We start from the raw sequence: 21371 nt of genomic DNA, 5'->3' as shown, positions 1-21371 counted from the left end.
CCTTTTTTGCCCTCTCAATCCCCCCTCACGTTTCCCGCCTTTTTTCCCCCCTCAATTCCCCCTCACGTTTCCCCCTCACGTTTCCCGCCTTTTTTTCCCCCTATGGATTCCCCCTCAGCAATTCCCACCATTTCCCCCCCTCACGTTTCCCTCACATTTCCCTCCATTTTCCCCCCTCAGCAATTCCCACCATTTCCCCCCTCACGTTTCCCCCTCACATTTTCCCCCCTCACGTTTCCCGCCTTTTCCCCCCTCACGTTTCCCCCTCAGCCCTTCCCGCCATTTTCCCCCCCCCTCATTCTTCCCCTTTCCCCCTTCCACCATCCTTTCACCTTTCCCACCGTTTTCCACCGCTTGCCCCCCCCTTCCTCTTCCCCCTCACGTTCTCTTCTTCCTCTCCTCCCTCCCTTTCCGCCATTCCGCCCCTCCCCTTCCCTTTCCCCTTCCCCTTTGCCCTCCGCCATCACCGCCCCGCCCCTTCGCAAAGGAAGGGGGGGGAGGGGGGGGGGGAACGACGCGACAACACCGAAACGTCTCCCCAGGAAAATTAAAAAAATCAAAAACGCCGCCAAAAACGCCTCCAAACCTTCACCGAAACCACCCGAGCCGACGGGAGAAACCCAAATCAAATAGAAACGGCAAAAAAAAAAACCAAAAAACCCATCGAAAAATCGGATTTCTAAAAGTTTTCGAAGCGATTATGGAGAAACCCGGCAGAACGGATTGCCCGGCGTTACCGCCCGGCTGGAAGAAGGAAGAAGTGATCCGAAAATCCGGTTTAAGCGCGGGGAAAAGCGATGTTTATTATTTTAGGTATGCGGGGTTTTTTAAGCTTTAAGTTGGTATTTGAGGGGGTTTGGGGTTTTTTTTTATTTTTTTTGAGGGGGTTTTTGAAGGCGCGCGATGGGAAAAGCGGCGGGGGGGGGGGGGGGGGGGAGGTGATTCCGGGTCGGGGTTTTAAAGGGAATTTTAGAGGTTTTTTTGCTTAAAATTTGGGTTTTTTCCCCTAAAATTCTCATTTTAGCCACCTGAATTCATATATTCCCTCCTTAACTCTCAGGTTTCCCCCAAAAATTTCCATTTTTTTGGGTCAAAATGCCCATTTCCCCCCCCCCGCCCTAAAAATCCCCATTTTACCCCCGAAAATCCGCATTTTTGTACATAAAAATCCTCATTTTCCCCCTAATATCCCCATTTTACCCCCCTAAATTCTCATTTTTGACCTAAAATTTCCTTTTCCCCCCTAAATTCTCATTTTGTACCTAAAATTCCCCATTTTATGCCCTAAAATCTCCATTTTCCCCCCTAAAATCCTCATTTTATCCCCCTAAATTCTCACGTTTTACCTAAAACTCCCATTTATCCCCTTAAAATCCTCATTTTTTTACCTAAAAATGTCCATTTTTAACCTAAAAGTCCCATTTATCCCTCACACTTTCAATTTTTCACCCAAAATTTCTATTTTTAACCTAAGATTCCCCTTTTATCCCCTAAAATTCCTATTTTCCTCCAAATTCTCGTTTTTATCTAAAATTCCAATTTTATCCCCTAAATTCTCATTTCTCCCCAAAATTTCCATTTTGCTCTCCTAAAATCCCTCAGTTTGCCTCATAAAATTCCCATTCTCAAAAAATCCCTAAAAAAATCCCCCAAAATCCCCTAAAAATTCTTTAAAATCCCCAAAATCCTCAAAAAAATCCCCACAATGTCCCCAAAACCTCCTAAAAAAAATCCCAAAAAAATCTCTAAAAATTCTCAAAAAATGCTTAAAAAGTCACAAAAAATTCCTTAAAAATTGACACAAAATTTGGAAAAAATCCCTGAAAAATCTGGTAAAAAAATCTCAAAAAAATCCCAAAAATTGTAAAAAAAATCCCAAAAACTTCGTAAAAATTCTCAAAAAATTCTCTAAAAAATTCTCTAAAAATTCTCAAAAAATCCCCCAAAAATCCCAAAAACTTCTCTAAAAATTCTAAAAGAAACTCCAAGAATTGCGTAAATATCCTGAAAAAGTCACAAAAAATCCGTAAAAATTCTGAAAAAAACCCTAAAAAATTCTCTAGAAATCCCAAAAAATCCCCAAAAATTCTCTAAAAATTCCCATTAAAACCTGACAGAAATACGCAAAAAATCCTCCAAAAATTCAATTTATTCCTCCAAAATCCCCCGTAAAATTGCCAAAAATTCACCTTTTTTCTCAGTTTTTTTCACCAAAAATCCCTTTTTTCTTTGTCTTTTCCCATATTTTCCTCAATAAATCCCAAAATTCCCAAAATATTTTAATTTTCCAGCCCAAGTGGGAAGAAATTCCCAGCAAGCCACAGCTGGCTCGGTACCTGGGGAACTCAGTGGACCTGAGCTCCTTCCAGAAAATCCCAAAAAAATTCCCCAAAAACTCCACAAAAATTCAGCAAAAATTTCTCAAAAAAAATGTCCAAAAATCCCTGAAAAAATTCCCAAAAAATTATCCAAAAAATCTCAAAAAGTTCCGACAAAATCCACAAAAAATTCTCAGAAAATTCCCTAAAAATTTGGTTAAAATTCTCAAAAAGTTGTCAAAAAATTCTGAAAAAATCCTGAAAAATTCCCCCAAAAATCCCAATAATTTAGTTAAAAATTCTGAGAAAATCCCCAAAAAAATCCCCAAAAATCATTGAAAAAATTCGCCAAGGAGTCCATAAAAATAAAACAAAAAATTCACAAAAATTCTGTAAAAAAATTGAAAAAATCCCTGAAAATCCCTTAAAAATTCCCCAAAAAAATCCGTGAAAAATTCAATTTTTTCCCTCCAAAATCCCCAAAAAAATCTGCAAAAATTCAATTTATTCCTCCAAAAAAACCCCGTAAAATCGCCAAAAATTCACCTTTTTTCTCCGTTTTTTCACCAAAAATCCCGATTTTTTTTTGGTCTTTTCCCATATTTTCCTCAATAATTCCCAATATTTTAATTTTTTAGCCCGAGTGGGAAGAAATTCCGCAGCAAACCGCAGCTGGCTCGGTACCTGGGGAACTCGGTGGACCTGAGCTCCTTTGATTTCCGCACGGGGAAGATGATGCCCAGCAAGCTGCAGAAGAACAAACAGAAACTGCGCAACGACGCCCTCAACCCCAACAAGGTTTGCTCCAAAAATTCCAATTCTTTATCATTTATTTAATATTATTTTAATCCTGATTTATTCCCCAATTTTCCCCATTTTTTCCCCAATTTTCCCACAATTTTTCACATTTTTTTCCCATTTTTTCTCAATTTTTTCTCAATTTTTTTCCCATTTTTATCCCATTTTAATCAAATTTTAATCTAATTTTTCCCCCATATTTATCCCAATTTTTTCCAAATTTTTCCCCAATTTTCCCCAATTTTTCCCCAATTTTCCCCCCAATTTTCCCCATTTTTTCTCAATTTTATCCAATTTTGCCCCAATTTTTCCAAAATTGTTCCCCAGTTTCCCCCCATTTTTATATCAAATTTTCCCTATTTTGTTCTCAATTTTCCTTATTTTTTCTCACTTTTCCCCAATTTCCCCCCAATTTTTCCAAAATTGTTCCCCAATTTCCCCCCATTTTTATATCAAACTTTCCCCACTTTTTCCTTAATTTTTCTCATTTTTTCCCAATTTTGTCCCATTTTTCCTCAGTTTTTGCTCAATTTTTATCCCATTTTAATCCAATTTTAATCCAATTTTTTTCCCATTTTCCCCCAATTTTTATCTTTTCCCCCAGCTATCTCAAATTTCCCCCAATTTTTCCCCAATTTTCCCAATTTTATCCCATTTTAATCCAATTTATTCCAAATTTTTCTCCTAATTTTTCCCCTCATGAAACATTTTCCCGCCTTTTTTCCCCCCTCATGATTTTCCCGCCTTTTTTTCCCCTCAATGACACCCTCAACACAAACAAGGTTTGCTCAAAAAATTCAAATTTTTTATTATTTTATATATTTTAATTATGTTCCCAATTTTTCCCCAATTTCCCCCAAGTTTCCCCCATTTTATTCTCATTTTTTCTTCATTTTTTCCCCAATATTTCCTTCAAAAATTTGAATTTTTTTGCCCATTTTTTGCCCTTTGTTCCCCAAATATTCATCCAATTTTTCCCCAGTTTCCCCTCAATTTTATTCCCATTTTCTCCCATTTTATTCCCATTTATTCTTCATTTTTCACCTGATGTTCCCCCAATTTTTCCTTCAAAAATTCGAATTTTTTGCCCATTTTTTGCTTGTTTTCCCCCAATTTTTTGTCAATTTTTTCCAACTTTTCCCCAATTTTTTCCCCATTTTTTTCTCAAATTTTATCTCATTTTAATCCAATTTTTATCCAATTTTTCCCCATTTTTTTCCCAATTTGCCCTCAAGTTTCCCCATTTTTTCCCAAATTTCTCCCATTTTATTATCATTTTTTCTTCATTTCCCCACAATTTTTCCTTCAAAATTTGAAAATTTTTGCCCATTTTTTCCCATCTTTCCTCCTTTTTTCCCCAAATTTCCACCAAATTTCTCCCAATTTTCCCCATTTTCTCCCATAATAATCTTATTTTTTACCTGATTTTTTGCCATTTTTTGCCTGTTTTTTCCTCTTTTCCCCAACTTTTCACCAAATTTCTCCCAATTTTCCCCCATAATAATCTTATTTTTTAACCGATTTTTTGCCATTTTTTGCCCGTTTTTCCTCCTTTTTCCCCCAAATTTCTCCCAATTTTCCCCCATAATAATCTTATTTTTTAACCGATTTTTTGCCATTTTTCCTCCTTTTTTCCCCAATTTTCCCCCATAATAATCTTATTTTTTAACTGATTTTTTGACATTTTTGCCCGTTTTTCCTCCTTTTTTCCCCCAAATTTCTCCCGATTTTTCCCCAATTTTCCCCCATAATAATCTTATTTTTTAACTGATTTTTTGCCGGTTTTTCCTCCTTTTTTCCCCAACTTTTCACCAAATTTCTCCCAATTTTCCCCCAATTTTCCCCATTTTCCCCCATAATAATCTTATTTTTTAACTGATTTTTTGCCGGTTTTTCCTCCTTTTTTCCCCAACTTTCTCCCAATTTTCCCCCATAATAATCTTATTTTTTAACCGATTTTTTGCCATTTTTCCTCCTTTTTTCCCCAATTTTCCCCCATAATAATCTTATTTTTTAACCGATTTTCTGCCCGTTTTTCCTCCTTTTTTCCCCCAAATTTCTCCCGATTTTTCCCCAATTCTCCCCCATAATAATCTTATTTTTTAACCGATTTTTTACCATTTTTTGCCCGTTTTTCCTCCTTTTTTCCCCAAATTTCCACCAAATTTCTCCCGGTTTTTTTTCCCAATTTTTTCCCAAATTTTTTCCTAACTTTTCCCAAATTTTTCCCAAATTTTCCAGGGCAAACCCGACCTGAACACGACTCTCCCCATCCGCCAGACCGCCTCCATTTTTAAGCAGCCGGTGACGAAAATCACGAATCACCCGGGGAACAAAGTCAGGAGCGACCCGCAGAGACTGAGCGAGCAGCCACGGCAGGTAAGGGGTTAAAAATTCCCACAATTTGGGGAGAAAACGGACAAAAAATGGGCAAAAAATTTGATTTTTTTGAGGAAAAAATTGGGGGGAAAACGGTGAAAAAATGGGGGAAAACGGATGAAAAATGGGCAAAAAAATTGAATTTTTTGAGGGAAAAATTGGCGGGAAAACGGATGAAAAATGGGGAAAAAATTTGATTTTTTTGAGGGAAAAATTGGGGGGAAAACGGATGAAAAATGGGAAAAAAATTTGATTTTTTTGAGGAAAAAATTGGGGGGAAAACGGTGAAAAAATGGGGGAAAACGGATGAAAAATGGGAAAAAAATTGAATTTTTTGAGGAAAAAATTGAGGGGAAAATGGATGAAAAATGGGGAAAAAATTTGATTTTTTTGAGGGAAAAATTGGGGGGAAAATGGATGAAAAATGGGGAAAAAAATTGATTTTTTTGAGGAAAAAATTGGGGGGAAAACGGTGAAGAAATGGGGGAAAACGGATGAAAAATGGGCAAAAAAATTGAATTTATTGAGGGGAAAATGGATGAAAAATGGGGAAAAAATTTGATTTTTTGAGGGAAAAATTTGGGGGGAAAACGGATGAAAAATGGGCAAAAAAATTGAATTTTTTGAGGGAAAAATTGGCGGGAAAACGGATGAAAAATGGGGAAAAAATTTGATTTTTTTGAGGGAAAAATTGGGGGGAAAATGGTGAAAAAATGGGGGAAAACGGATGAAAAATGGGCAAAAAAATTGAATTTTTTGAGGAAAAAATTGAGGGGAAAATGGATGAAAAATGGGCAAAAAAATTTGATTTTTTTGAGGGAAAAATTGGGGGAAAATGGTGAAAAAATGGGGGGAAACGGATGAAAAATGGGCAAAAAAATTGAATTTTTTGAGGGAAAAATTGGGGGGAAAACGGATGAAAAATGGGAAAAAAATTTGATTTTTTTGAGGGAAAAATTGGGGGAAAAACGGTGAAAAAATGGGGGAAAACGGATGAAAAATGGGCAAAAAAATTGAATTTTTTGAGGGAAAAATTGGCGGGAAAACGGATGAAAAATGGGAAAAAAATTTGATTTTTTTGAGGGAAAAATTGGGGGGAAAATGGTGAAAAAATGGGGGAAAACGGATGAAAAATGGGCAAAAAAATTGAATTTTTTGAGGGAAAAATTGAGGGGAAAACGGTGAAAAAATGGGGGAAAACGGATGAAAAATGGGCAAAAAATTTGATTTTTTTGAGGGAAAAATTGGGGGAAAAACGGTGAAAAAATGGGGGAAAACGGATGAAAAATGGGCAAAAAATTTGATTTTTTTGAGGGAAAAATTGGGGGGAAAACGGATGAAAAATGGGGAAAAAATTTGATTTTTTTGAGGAAAAAATTGGGGGGAAAACGGTGAAAAAATGGGGGAAAACGGATGAAAAATGGGCAAAAAAATTGAATTTTTTGAGGGAAAAATTGGGGGGAAAACGGATGAAAAATGGGGAAAAAATTTGATTTTTTTGAGGGAAAAATGGGGGAAAACGGATGAAAAATGGGCAAAAAATTTGATTTTTTTGAGGGAAAAATTGGCGGGAAAACGGATGAAAAATGGGAAAAAAATTTGATTTTTTTGAGGGAAAAATGGGGGAAAACGGATGAAAAATGGGCAAAAAAATTGAATTTTTTGAGGGAAAAATTGGGGGGACAATGGATGAAAAATGGGAAAATAATTTGATTTTTTTGAGGGAAAAATTGGGGGAAAAACGGTGAAAAAATGGGGGAAAACGGATGAAAAATGGGCAAAAAAATTGAATTTTTTGAGGGAAAAATTGGCGGGAAAACGGATGAAAAATGGGGAAAAAATTTGATTTTTTTGAGGAAAAAATTGGGGGGAAAACGGACGAAAAATGGGCAAAAAAATTGAATTTTTTGAGGGAAAAATTGGCGGGAAAACGGATGAAAAATGGGAAAAAAATTTTATTTTTTTGAGGGAAAAATTGGGGGGAAAATGGTGAAAAAATGGGGGAAAACGGATGAAAAATGGGCAAAAAAATTGAATTTTTTGAGGGAAAAATTGGCGGGAAAACGGATGAAAAATGGGGAAAAAATTTGATTTTTTTGAGGAAAAAATTGGGGGAAAAACGGTGAAAAAATGGGGGAAAACGGATGAAAAATGGGCAAAAAAATTGAATTTTTTGAGGGAAAAATTGGGGGGAAAATGGTGAAAAAATGGGGGAAAACGGATGAAAAATGGGCAAAAAAATTGAATTTTTTGAGGGAAAAATTTGGGGGGAAAACGGATGAAAAATGGGAAAAAAATTTGATTTTTTTGAGGGGAAAATTGGGGGGAAAACAGATGAAAAATGGGCAAAAAAATTGAATTTTTTGAGGGAAAAATTGGCGGGAAAATGGATGAAAAATGGGAAAAAAATTTGATTTTTTTGAGGGAAAAATTGGGGGGAAAATGGTGAAAAAATGGGGGAAAACGGATGAAAAATGGGCAAAAAATTGAATTTTTTGAGGGGAAAATTGAGGGGAAAATGGATGAAAAATGGGAAAAAAATTTGATTTTTTTGAGGGAAAAATTGGGGGAAAAACGGTGAAAAAATGGGGGAAAACGGATGAAAAATGGGAAAAAAATTGAATTTTTTGAGGGAAAAATTGGGGGAAAACCGGATGAAAAATGGGGAAAAAATTTGAATTTTTTGAGGGAAAAATTGGGAAAAAATTGGATTAAAAAATAAGAATATTATGGGAGAAAATGGGGGGAAAACTGGGGAAAAATTGGAGAAAAATGGGAAAAATTGGGAAAATTTGGAAAAAATGGGGGAGAATTTAGAGAAAAAGTTGGGGAAATTGGGGAAAAATTGGGAAATTTTGGGAAAAAAATAGGAAAAATGGCAAAAAAATGGAATAAAAATGGGAAAAAATAAGGGAAAAAAATGAGGAAAATTTAGGAAAAAAAATGAGGAAAAATTGGGAGAAAATTTGGGGGAAAAATGAGCAAAAAAATTCGATTTTTTGAAGGGAAAAATGGGGAAAAGTTGGGTGAAAAATGAAAAAAAAATGAGAATAAAATGGGAAAATTGGGGGAAAATTTGTGGGAAAAATTATGAAAAATTGGATTAAAAAATGGGAAAAAAATTGGGAAAAAAAATTGGGAAAAATTGGGGAGTAATTAGAAAAAAATGGGAAAAATTAGGAAAAAATGATGAAAAATTGGGGAAAAAATTTAAAAAAAAAAGAAAAAAAATGGGAAAAAAATCCAGAAAAATTTGGGAAACTTTGGAGACAAATTAGAGAAAAAACAAGAAAAATTTTGGGGGGAAATGGGAAAAAATTAGGAAAAATTTAAGATAAATTGGGGGAAAAATGGGAAAAATTTTGGAAAATATTGGGGGAAATTTGAGGAAAAATTGGAGGGAAAATTGGGAAAAAAATAGGAAAAAAATAAGGAAAAATTAAGAAAAAATGAGGAAAAAATGGGGGAAATAGAGAAAAAAATCAGGAAAATTTTGGGGGAAAATTAGGGAAAAATTTGGGATAAGTTGGAATAAAATGGGGAAAATTGGGGGAAAATTGGCAAAAAAATGGAAAAAAAACCAGGTAAAATTGGGGTGAAATTGGGAAAATATCAGGGAAAAATTGGGGAAAATTGGGTAAAATTAAGGAGAAAATGTAGAAAAAATTTAGGAAAAATTGGGGAAAAATTAAGATAAAAATAAGGAAAAATAAAGAAAAAATTGGAAAAAATGGGAAAATTTGGGGGGAAAATTTGGGAAAAATTGGGTAAAAAAAATTCGGATTTTTGGATGAAAAATTGGGTTAAAAATGTGACAAAAATCAAAAAATCTTGGGGAAAAAATCAGGAAAAATTGGGGAAAACTTGGAATGAAAATCAGGAAAAAATTGGGGTAAAATTTGGATTTTTTGGTTAAAAATTCCCAATTTTTTTGGCAGCTTTTTTGGGAGAAGCGGCTGCAGGGCCTGAGCGCTTCAGATGTGAGTGAAGAAATCATCAAATGCATGGAGCTGCCCAAAGGGCTTCAAGGTGAGGAAAAATGGGGTAAAAACAGGGAAAATTGGGCAAAAATTGGGGAAAAATTGGGGAAAAATTGGGGGGAAATTGGGTGAAAATTTGGTGAAAATCGGGAAAAAATTGGCTGAAAAATGGGCGAAAAATGGGCAAAAAATGGGCCAAAAATTCAAATTTTTTGAAGGAAAAATGAAGAAAAAAAATGAGAATAAAATGGGGAAAATTTGGGGGAAAAATTGAGAATAAAATGGGGAAAAATTGGGAAAAAAAATTCGAATTTTTAAAGGAAAAATTGGGTGAAACAAAAATGGGCCAAAAATTCAAATTTTTTGAAGGAAAAATGAAGAAAAAATGAGAATAAAATGGGAAAAATTTGGGGGAAAAATAGGGAAAATTGAGAATAAAATGGGGACAAATTGGGAAAAAAATTCGAATTTTTAAAGGAAAAATTGGGTGAAAAATGAGAAAAAAATGGGGAAAAATTGGGCCAAAAATGGGCAAAAAAAATCAAAATTTTGAAGGGAAAATTTGGGGGAAAATGAAGAAAAAATGGGGGAAAAATGAGCAGAAAATTCAAATTTTTGAAGGAAAAATTGAGGGAAAATTGGGTGAAAAATGAGAATAAAATGGGGGAAAATTGGGGGGAAAATCCTCGAATTTGGCCCCAAAAATGGGAATTTTTGGAGAAAAAACGGGAAGTTTTTGGGTTAAAAAAAAATGGAAATTTTTAAAATAAAAAATGGGAAATTTTGGTAGGAAATACAGGAATTTTTGCTGGGAAAAATTTAATTTTTTGGGGAAAAAAAGCGATTTTTTTGGGGAAAAATGGGAATTGTTTTGAGGAAAAAAATGTGAATTTTGGCGCAAAATTTGTTTTTTTTTAGGAAAAAAAATATTTTGGGGAAAAAGTGTTTTTTTTGGGTGGGAAAATAGTGGGTAAAAATGGGAATATTTGGGTATAAAATACCGATTTTTGGGGTAAAAAATTGGAATTCTTTTGAGAAAAAAATGGCGTTTTTTTGGCCAGAAAAGTGGGAAAAAAGTGGTTTTTTGGGAAAAAAAAGTGATGTTTTTTGGGGAAAAAAAGTGGAATTTTTTTGAGGAAAAAAGGAAAATTTTTGGGGGCAAAATGCAAATTTTGGGGGGAAAAATGGCATTTTTTGAGGAAAAAATTGGGTTTTTTTGGGGAGAAAAAGCAACTTTTAGTGGGAAAAAATGCAAATTTTGGTATTAAAAAAGGGAATTTTTGGGGAGAAAAATGGGAATTTTGGAAGGAAAAATGGGATTTTTTTTTTCAGCTAAAATGGGATTTTTTGGGGTAAAAAATCGGAATTCTTTTGAGAAAAAAATGGGAATTTTGGCAGGAAAATTGGGATTATTTTGAGATAAAAAGGGATTTTTTGGGGTTAAAAAATCAGGATTTTTTGGCCAGAAAAGTGGGAAAAATGGTTTTTTGGGGAAAAAAATTAGAATTTTTCTTGAGGAAAAATCAAGTGTTTGGGAGAAAAAAATTGAGGATTTTTGAGGAAAAATTGGATTTTTTGGTGGAAAAATTGAGTTTTTTTGGTGAGAAAAATTGAATTTTTGAAGACGAAAAATCGCATTTTTCGGGCGAAAAAACTCGTTTTTTCACCCGAAAAACACCATTTTTTCGCGGAAAAAAATGGGATTTTCACCGGGACAAAAATCCTAATTTTAGGAAATTTGGGATTTGATGAAAATTTGGGAATTTTTTGCAGGAGTCGGCCCCGGAGCCAGCACGGAGTCGTTGCTTTCGGCCGTGGCCAGCGCCCTGCACAGCGGCTCCGCTCCCATCACGGGGCAGAACTCGGCGGCCGTGGAGAAAAATCCGGGAATTTGGCTCAACACGTCCCAACCCCTCTGCAGGGCCTTCGTGGTCACCGACGACGACATCCGGTGAGTCCCAAAATTGCATTTTTTACACCCAAAAAATTCCACACTTTTCACTGAACATGTCGGTTTTTACCCCGAAAAAATCCGATGCTTTAGCGCCAAAAAATCCCATTTTTTCGCTCAAAATTCTGATTTTTTTCGCCAAAATTTCCCTTTTTCCGGTCCAAAAATTCGATTTTTTTCACCAAAAAATTCGATTTTTTTTTCTCAAAAAATCCAATATTTTTCCAAAAAAAGTCCAATTTTTTTGGTCAAAAATTACCATTATTCGCAAAAAAAATTCGAATTTTTCGCCAATAATTGCCATTTTTCGCTAAAAAATTTGATTATTTTGGTCAAAAATTCGATTCTTTTCCCCAAAAAATTCGGATTTTTTTTAGCTAAAAATTCCACTTTTTTGTCAAAAAAAATCTAGTTTTTTCCCTTAAAAATCATATTTTTCTGTCAAAAAAATCCAATTTTTTCCACAAAAATTCCCATTTTTACCCCAAAAATCCCCAATTTTTTCCCCAAAAAATTCCCATTTTTACCCCAAAAATCTCCAATTTTTTTTTCCCAAAAAATTCCCATTTTTACCCCAAAAATCTCCAATTTTTTTTCCACAAAAATTCCCATTTTTTTGCCAAAAATTCCCATTTTTTACCCCAAAATCCGGGGATTTGGCTCAACACGTCCCAACCCCTCTGCAGGGCCTTCGTGGTCACCGACGACGACATCCGGTGAGTCCCAAAATTGCATTTTTTACACCCAAAAAATTCCACTCTTTTCACTGAACATGCCGGTTTTTACCCCGAAAAAATCTGATCTTTTAGCGCCAAAAAATCCCATTTTTTCGCTCAAAATTCTGATTTTTTTCGCCAAAATTTCCCTTTTTCCGGTCCAAAAATTCGATTTTTTTCACAAAAAAATTCGATTTTTTTCACCAAAAAATTCGATTTTTTTTTCTCAAAAAATCTGATATTTTGCCAAAAAAACTCCAATTTTTTTTATCAAAAATTACCATTATTCGCAAAAAAAATCGAATTTTTCGCCAATAATTGCCATTTTTCATCATCAACGATTACCATTTTTTGCTAAAAAATTCGATTTTTTTCCCCAAAAAAGTCGGATTTTTTTAGCTAAAAATTCCACTTTTTTGTCAAAAAAAATCTATTTTTTTCCCTTAAAAATCGTATTTTTCTGTCAAAAAAATCCAATTTTTTCCACAAAAATTCCCATTTTTACCCCAAAAATCCCCAATTTTTTTTCCCAAAAAATTCCCATTTTTACCCCAAAAATCTCCAATTTTTTTTCCACAAAATCTCCAATTTTTTTGCCAAAAATTCCCATTTTTTACCCCAAAATCCGGGGATTTGGCTCAACACATCCCAACCCCTCTGCAGGGCCTTCGTGGTCACCGACGACGACATCCGGTGAGTCCCAAAATTGCATTTTTTACACCCAAAAAATTCCACTCTTTTCACCGAACATGCCGGTTTTTACCCCGAAAAAATCCGATGCTTTAGCGCCAAAAAATCCCATTTTTTCGCTCAAAATTCTGATTTTTTTCACCAAAATTTCCCTTTTTCCGGTCCAAAAATTCGATTTTTTTCACCAAAAAATCTAATTTTTTTCACCAAAAAATTCGATTTTTTTTTCTCAAAAAATCCAATATTTTTCCAAAAAAAGTCCAATTTTTTTGGTCAAAAATTACCATTATTCGCAAAAAAAATTCGAATTTTTCGCCAATAATTGCCATTTTTCGCTAAAAAATTTGATTATTTTGGTCAAAAATTCGATTCTTTTCCCCAAAAAATTTGGATTTTTTTTAGCTAAAAATTCCACTTTTTTGTGAACAAAATCTAGTTTTTTCCCTTAAAAATCGTATTTTTCTGTCAAAAAATTCCAATTTTTTCCACAAAAATTCCCATTTTTACCCCAAAAATCCCCAATTTTTTCCCCAAAAAATTCCCATTTTTACCCCAAAAATCTCCAATTTTTTTTCCACAAAAATTCCCATTTTTTTGCCAAAAATTCCCATTTTTTACCCCAAAATCCGGGGATTTGGCTCAACACATCCCAACCCCTCTGCAGGGCCTTCGTGGTCACCGACGACGACATCCGGTGAGTCCCAAAATTGCATTTTTTACACCCAAAAAATTCCACTCTTTTCACTGAACATGTCGGTTTTTACCCCGAAAAAATCCGATGTTTTATCGCCAAAAAATCCCATTTTTTCGCTCAAAATTCTGATTTTTTTCGGTCCAAAAATTCGGTTTTTTTCACCAAAAAATTCGATTTTTTTTCTCTAAAGAAATCCAATATTTTTCCAAAAAATATCCAATTTTTTTTGTCAAAAATTACCATTATTCGCAAAAAAATTCGAATTTTTCGCCAATAATTGCCATTTTTCATCATCCAAGATTACCATTTTTTGCTAAAAAATTCGATTTTTTTCCCCAAAAAATTTGGATTTTTTTAGCTAAAAATTCCACTTTTTTTGTCAAAAAAAATCTATTTTTTTCCCTTAAAAATCGTATTTTTCTGTCAAAAAATTCCAATTTTTTCCACAAAAATTCCCATTTTTACCCCAAAAATCCCCAATTTTTTTTCCCAAAAAATTCCCATTTTTACCCCAAAAATCTCCAATTTTTTTTCCACAAAAATTCCCATTTTTACCCCAAAAATCTCCAATTTTTTTTCCACAAAATCTCCAATTTTTTTGCCAAAAATTCCCATTTTTTACCCCAAAATCCGGGAATTTGGCTCAACACATCCCAACCCCTCTGCAGGGCCTTCGTGGTCACCGACGACGACATCCGGTGAGTCCCAAAATTGCATTTTTTACACCCAAAAAATTCCACTCTTTTCACTGAACATGTCGGTTTTTACCCCGAAAAAATCCGATGTTTTAGCGCCAAAAAATCCCATTTTTTGCTCAAAATTTTGATTTTTTTCGCCAAAATTTCCCTTTTTCCGGTCCAAAAATTCGATTTTTTTCACCAAAAAATTCAATTTTTTTTCACCAAAAAATTCGATTTTTTTTTCTCAAAAAATCCAATATTTTTCCAAAAAAAGTCCAATTTTTTTGGTCAAAAATTACCATTATTCGCAAAAAAAATTCGAATTTTTCGCCAATAATTGCCATTTTTCATCATCCAACATTACCATTTTTTGCTAAAAAATTCGATTATTTTGGTCAAAAATTCGATTCTTTTCCCCAAAAAATTCAGATTTTTTTTAGCTAAAAATTCCACTTTTTTTGTCAAAAAAAATCTATTTTTTTCCCTTAAAAATCGTATTTTTCTGTCAAAAAATTCCAATTTTTTCCACAAAAATTCCCATTTTTACCCCAAAAATCTCCAATTTTTTTTCCACAAAAATTCCCATTTTTACCCCAAAAATCTCCAATTTTTTTTCCACAAAAATTCCCATTTTTACCCCAAAAATCTCCAATTTTTTTTTCCCAAAAAATTCCCATTTTTTTGCCAAAAATTCCCATTTTTACCCCAAAATCCGGGAATTTGGCTCAACACATCCCAACCCCTCTGCAGGGCCTTCGTGGTCACCGACGACGACATCCGGTGAGTCCCAAAATTGCATTTTTTACACCCAAAAAATTCCACTCTTTTCACTGAACATGTCGGTTTTTACCCCGAAAAAATCCGATGTTTTAGCGCCAAAAAATCCCATTTTTTGCTCAAAATTCTGATTTTTTTCGCCAAAAAATTCCCTTTTTTCGGTCCAAAAATTCGATTTTTTTCTCAAAAAATTCAATTTTTTTTCACCAAAAAATTCGATTTTTTTCTCTATAGAAATCCAATATTTTTCCAAAAAAAGTCCAATTTTTTTGTCAAAAATTACCATTATTTGCAAAAAAAATCTAATTTTTTGTCAATAATTGCCATTTTTCATCATCCAAGATTACCATTTTTTGCTAAAAAATTCGATTTTTTCCCCCAAAAAATTCTATTCTAGCCTCCAAAAATTCCCCTTTTTCATCAAAAAATCCACTTTTTTTCTCAAAAAAAATCAAATTTTTTGGGGTCAAAAATTGCCATTTTTTTATCCCCAAAAATTTCCTTTTTTTTTTCCTAAAAATTCGATTTTTTTGACAAAAACTTTGATTTTTTTCCCCAAAAAATTCGGATTTTTTTGGCCAAAAATTCTACTTTTTTGTCAAAAATTCGACTTTTTCCCTTAAAAATCTTATTTTTTGGTCAAGAAATTCCAATTTTTTTGGTCAAAAAAAAAACCCGATATTTTATCACCAAAATATCCCCTTTTTTCAGTCCAAAAATTCGATTTTTTAGCCCAAAAAATTCAAATTTTTTTGCCCAAAAATTGGATTCTTTCGGCAAAAAAATTAATTTTTTCTCCAAAAATTTGATTTTTTTTACTAAAAGATTTGATTTTTTTTGCTAAAAGATTTGATTTTTTTTGCCAAAAAATGCGAATTTTTTTCCCCCAAAAGTTGTCATTTTTGGTCAAAAAATTCCAAATATTTGGCGATTTTTTTTTCCCCGAAAAATTGGATTTTTGGCCAAAAAATTCGATTTTTTTCACAAAAAAATTCCAATTTTTTTTGCCAAAAAGTTCGATTTTTTTCTGCCAAAAAAACGGTTTTTTAAGCCCAAAAAATTAAAATTTATTCCCAAAAAAATTCATATTTTTTGGTGAAAAATTCACATTTTTCACCAAAAAATTCAATTTTTTTGCTCACAAATTACCACTTTACATCAAAAAATTTGACTTTTTTGGTCAAAAAATTCCATTTTTTTTGGTCAGAAATTCCTATTTTTCCCCTAAAAAATCCAAATTTTTTGGTCAAAAATTACCATTTTTTTTTCAAAAAAATTCCAATTTTTTTGTCATAAATTTGATTTTTTTTTCCTAAAAAATTCGAATTTTGGGGGGAAAATGGGAATTTTTTGGGGAAAATATTGCAATATTTGGGAAAAAAAAACCAAATTATTTTGGTGAAAAAAATTGGAATTTTTGGGGAAAAAAAATCAATTTTTGCGGGAAAAAAATTGGAATTTTGCGGGAAAAATGTGAATTTTTTTGGGAAAATTTTGAATTTTTAGGGGAAAAACGGGAATTTTTTGGGGAAAAAAAAATCAAATTTTTTTGGGGGAAAAAATGGGAATTTTTGGGGAAAAAAGTGAAAATTTTGGGGGAAAAATGGGCATTTTTGGGTGAAAATTTTGAATTTTTAGGTGGGAAAATGGGAATTTTTGGGGTAAAAATTTGGGGTTTTTTTGGGGTAAAAAATGGGAATTTTTAGCAAAAATTGGGGATTTTTTTGGGTTGAAAAATGGGAATTTTTGGGGTGAAGAAATTGGATTTTTCAGGAGAAAAATCTAATTTTTGGGCAAGAAAATTGAAATTTTTGGGGAAAAATTTGTATTTTTGGGGGGAAAAATTTGAATTTTTAGGGGTAAAAAATGGGTATTTTTAGGGTTAAAAATGTGAATATTTTTCACCAAAATTTTGAAAATTTTGGGTAAAAAAAATCGATTTTTTTGGAGGAAAAAATGAGATTTTTGAGCGAAAAAAACGGATTTTTTCAGGGAAAAAAAAGGGAATTTTGGGGGGAAAAATCGGAATTTTTTTTTTAATGAAAAATTGAATTTTTGGGGGGTAAAAAATTGGTATTTTTGGGTGAAAAAACTGGGATTTTGGTCAGGAAACAGGAGGAGCGAGTGCAGCAGGTGAGGAAGAGGCTGGAGGAGGCGCTGATGGCCGAAGGATTTTCCAGGAATTTCGAGTGCGGAAAAATTCCGGAATTTTCCCGGAAAAACGACCAGGAGGCGTGAAAAATAAAAGGTAAAAAAAATTGGGGGAAATTCAGGGGAAATTGGGAAAAAAAATTTGGTGAAAATCGGGTGAAAAATGGGGGGAAAATGGGGGAAAAATTGGATTTTTGGAGGGGAAAATTGGGGAAAAATTGGAATTTTTGAAGGGAAATTTGGGAAATTGGGAAAAATGTGAAAATTTGGGGAAAATGGGGAAAAAATGGTGAAAAAATTTGAATTTTTGGAGGAAAATTTGGGGAAAATTGGGTGAAAATGGGGAAAAAATTGGAAAAATGGGAAAAAAATTGAATTTTTGGAGGAAAAATTGGGGGAAAATGGCAAAAAATTGGACAAAAAATGGGGAAAAAATTCGAATTTTTGAATGAAAAATTTTGGGGAAATTGGGAAAAAATGGGAAAATTTGGGGAAAATTGGGAAAAAATTGGAAAAATGAGGAAAAAATTTGAATTTTTGGAGGGAAAATTGGGTGAAAAATGGCAAAAATTAGGGCAAAAAATGGGGGAAAATTCGAATTTTTGAAGGAAAAAATGGGAAAAAACTGAGAAAAAATTGGGTGAAAAATGGGGAAAAAAATTCGAATTTTTGAAGGAAAAATTTTGGGGAAAATTTGGGGAAAATTGGGAAAAAATGTGGAAATTTGGGGAAAAAATTGGGAAAAAATTGGGAAAATGGGGAAAAAATTGAATTTTTGGAGGAAAAATTGGGTGAAAAATGGCAAAAAATTGGGCAAAAAATGGGGAAAAAATTCGAATTTTTGAAGGAAAATTTGGGGAAAATTTGGGGGAAAATTGGGAAAAAATTCGAATTTTTGGAGGAAAAATTGGGGAAAATTGGGAAAAAACTGAGAAAAAATTGGGTGAAAAATGGGGAAAAAAATACAAATTTTTGAAGGAAAAATTTTGGGGAAAATTTGGGGGAAATTGGGAAAAAATTGGAAAAATGGGGAAAAAAATCGAATTTTTGGAGGGAAAAATTGGGTGAAAAATGGCAAAAAATTGGGCAAAAAATGGGGAAAAAATTCAAATTTTCGAAGGAAAAATTTGGGGGAAATTTGGGGAAAATTGAGAAAAAATTCGAATTTTTGGAGGAAAATTTGGGGAAAATTGGGTGAAAAATGGGGAAAAAAATTCGAATTTTTGGAGGAAAAATTTTGGGGAAATTGGGAAAAAACTGAGAAAAAATTGGGTGAAAAATGGGGAAAAAATTCGAATTTTTGGAGGAAAAATTTTGGGGAAAATTTGGGGGAAATTGGGAAAAAATTGGAAAAATGGGGAAAAAAATCGAATTTTTGGAGGGAAAAATTGGGTGAAAAATGGCAAAAAATTGGGCAAAAAATGGGGAAAAAATTCAAATTTTCGAAGGAAAAATTTGGGGGAAATTTGGGGAAAATTGAGAAAAAATTCGAATTTTTGGAGGAAAATTTGGGGAAAATTGGGTGAAAAATGGGGAAAAAAATTCGAATTTTTGGAGGAAAAATTTTGGGGAAATTGGGAAAAAACTGAGAAAAAATTGGGTGAAAAATGGGGAAAAAATTCGAATTTTTGGAGGAAAAATTTTGGGGAAAATTTGGGGGAAATTGGGAAAAAATTGGAAAAATGGGGAAAAAAATCGAATTTTTGGAGGGAAAAATTGGGTGAAAAATGGCAAAAATGGGGAAAAATTCGAATTTTTGAAGGAAAAATTGGGGAAAATTTGGGGGAAATTGGGTAAAAATGTGGAAATTTGGGGAAAATCAGGCAAAAAATGGGGAAAAAATTCGAATTTTTGGAGGAAAAATTGGGGAAAATTTGGGGAAAATTGGGTGAAAATGGGGAAAAAATTGGAAAAATGGGAAAAAAATTGAATTTTTGGAGGAAAAATTGGGTGAAAAATGGCAAAAAATTGGGTGAAAAATGGGGAAAAATTCACATTTTGGAAGGAAAAATTTGGGGGAAATTGGGAAAAAATGTGAAAATTTGGGGAAAATTGGGAAAAAATTGGGAAAATGGGGAAAAAATTCGAATTTTTGGATGGAAAATTGGGTGGAAAATGGCAAAAAATTGGACAAAAAAATGGGGAAAAAAATTCGAATTTTTGAAGGAAAAATTTTGGGGAAATTGGGAAAAAATGGGAAAATTTGGGGAAAATGGGGAAAAAATTGGAAAAATGGGGAAAAAAATTGAATTTTTGGAGGGGAAAATTGGGTGAAAAATGGCAAAAATTAGGGCAAAAAATGGGGAAAAAATTCGAATTTTTGAAGGAAAATTTGGGGAAAATTTGGGGGAAAATTGGGAAAAAATTCGAATTTTTGGAGGAAAAATTGGGAAAAATTGGGTGAAAAATGGGGAAAAAAATTCGAATTTTTGAAGGAAAAATTTTGGGGAAAATTTGGGGGAAATTGGGAAAAAATGGGGAAAAAATTCGAATTTTTGGAGGAAAAATTGGGGGAAAATTGGGTGAAAAATGGCAAAAAATTGGGCAAAAAATGGGGAAAAATTCGCATTTTTTGAAGGAAAAATTGGGGAAAATTTGGGGGAAATTGGGAAAAAATGGGGAAAAAAATGAATTTTTGAAGGAAAAATTTTGGGGAAATTGGGAAAAAACTGAGAAAAAAATGGGGAAAAAAATCGAATTTTTGAAGGAAAAATTTTGGGGAAATTGGGAAAAAATGGGGTGAAAATTTGGGGAAAATCTGGTGAAAATTGGGAAAAAATTGGACAAAAAATGGGGAAAAAATTCAAATTTTTGAAGGAAAAATTGGAGAAAAAATGACTAAAAATGGGAATTTTTGGGTTAAAAATTTGGAATTTTTTTGAGTTTAAAAATCGGGACTTTTTGGGTGAAAAATGTGGATTTTTTTGGGTAAATATTTGGGATTTTTTGGGTGAAAAAATGGAAATTTTTTGGGGAAAATGGGAATTTTTTGGGAGGAAAAAATTGGGAATTTTTGGGTTAAAAATTGGGAATTTTGTGGGGTTAAAAACGGGAATTTTGGGGGTTAAAAATGCGAATTTTTTTGGGAAAAATTTGGAATTTTTGGGTTAAAAATGGGAATTTTTGGGGTGAAAATTTGAATTTTTGGGTTAAAAATGGGAAATTTTGGGTAAAAATTGGGAATTTTTTGGATAAAAATTGACATTTTTATGAAAAAAATCGAATTTTTTGGGTAAAAATGTGGAATTTTTGGGGGAAAATCAGGAATTTTTTGGGAAAAATTTGGGAATTTTGGGGGAAAATTTTGAATTTTTTTGGGTTAAAAATTGGGAATCTTTGGGTTAAAAAATGGGAATTTTTGGGGCAAAAAACGGGAATTTTAAGGGAAAAATTGGGGAAAAAAATCGAGAAAATTTTGGAATAAAATTGCGAAAAAAATTTGAATTTTTCCCCCAATTTTTTGGTCCAAAATTCCTCCAAAAATTCAATTTTTTTTTCTTTTTCAGGTCCAGGAAAAGCGAAGCAAAAAAACGGCTGCAAAATTCTCCATTTTTGGCACTTTTTGACCCATTTCGGGCATTTTTTGGCCCGAAATTTTGGAATTCTAAAAATTCCATTTTTTTTAACCAAAAAAAAGAAAAAAAAAAAAATTTAAATTTAAAAGAAAATTTTATTTTTTTTTTTTCCGGGTGTAAATAATTATAAATATTAAAAAAAAAAATTATAAAAATGACCATTAAAAATTCAATTTATTTTAATTTTTTTGGGGTTTAAAAGTGGAAAATTTCACGTTAAAAAAAGAAAAAAAATTAATTTTTTTTGGGTTTTTTTTTTTAAATTCCGGAATTTTGGGGTGGAAAAAAGCAAAAAAAAAAATCCCCAAAATTTTGGAAATAAAAAATAAAAAAATTTTAATTTTAATTTTTTTTCTAGGAGAGATGGAAAATGAAAAAATCAGGGAAATAAAAGAGAAATAAATGGATTTATTTGGGATTTTTTTTGGCGATGTGGAATTTTTGGGGGGAAAATGGGGGAAATTGGGAAAATTGGGGGAAAAATGGGAATTTTTGATGGAAAAATTGGGGGAAATGGGGAAAAAATTGAGGAAAAAACGGGGAAAAAAATTGAATTTTTGAAGGGAAAAATGGGGAAAATTAGGGGGAAAAAATTGAATTTTTGAAGGAAAAATTGGGGGAAAATGGCAAAAAATGGGCAAAAAATGGAGAAAAAAATTCGA

The 21371-nt window shown here is 32.8% G+C and overlaps 1 protein-coding gene across 5 annotated transcripts; it reads left to right on the top strand.

Moving 5' to 3' along the window:
• Positions 1 to 486: 486 nt before the first annotated feature.
• On the top strand, positions 487 to 21127 carry LOC110484131 (methyl-CpG-binding domain protein 2). 5 transcript variants are annotated; one of them, XR_014952680.1, is made up of 8 exons: positions 487 to 813; positions 2957 to 3116; positions 5358 to 5495; positions 9434 to 9524; positions 11249 to 11426; positions 12113 to 12142; positions 17099 to 17231; positions 20641 to 21127. XR_014952680.1 is itself a non-coding variant. In XM_085571432.1 (8 exons), the coding sequence occupies exons 1-7, from the start codon at positions 701 to 703 to the stop codon at positions 17219 to 17221; spliced, it is 840 nt and encodes a 279-aa protein (XP_085427558.1). In that variant the 5' UTR covers positions 487 to 700; the 3' UTR covers positions 17222 to 17231; positions 20641 to 21127. The 5 variants fall into 5 exon arrangements, 3 of the variants coding, with proteins under 3 accessions (XP_085427558.1, XP_085427559.1, XP_085427560.1); XM_085571432.1 differs by having other exon boundaries at positions 17092 to 17231; XR_014952681.1 differs by lacking the exon at positions 12113 to 12142.
• The last annotated feature ends 244 nt before the right edge of the window (positions 21128 to 21371 follow it).

This window comes from Lonchura striata, chromosome W (assembly GCF_050655825.1).
Source record: "Lonchura striata isolate lonStrDom1 chromosome W, ASM5065582v1, whole genome shotgun sequence".
Lineage (NCBI taxonomy): Eukaryota > Metazoa > Chordata > Aves > Passeriformes > Estrildidae > Lonchura > Lonchura striata.
This window is presented reverse-complemented; position numbering and strand designations above follow the sequence as displayed.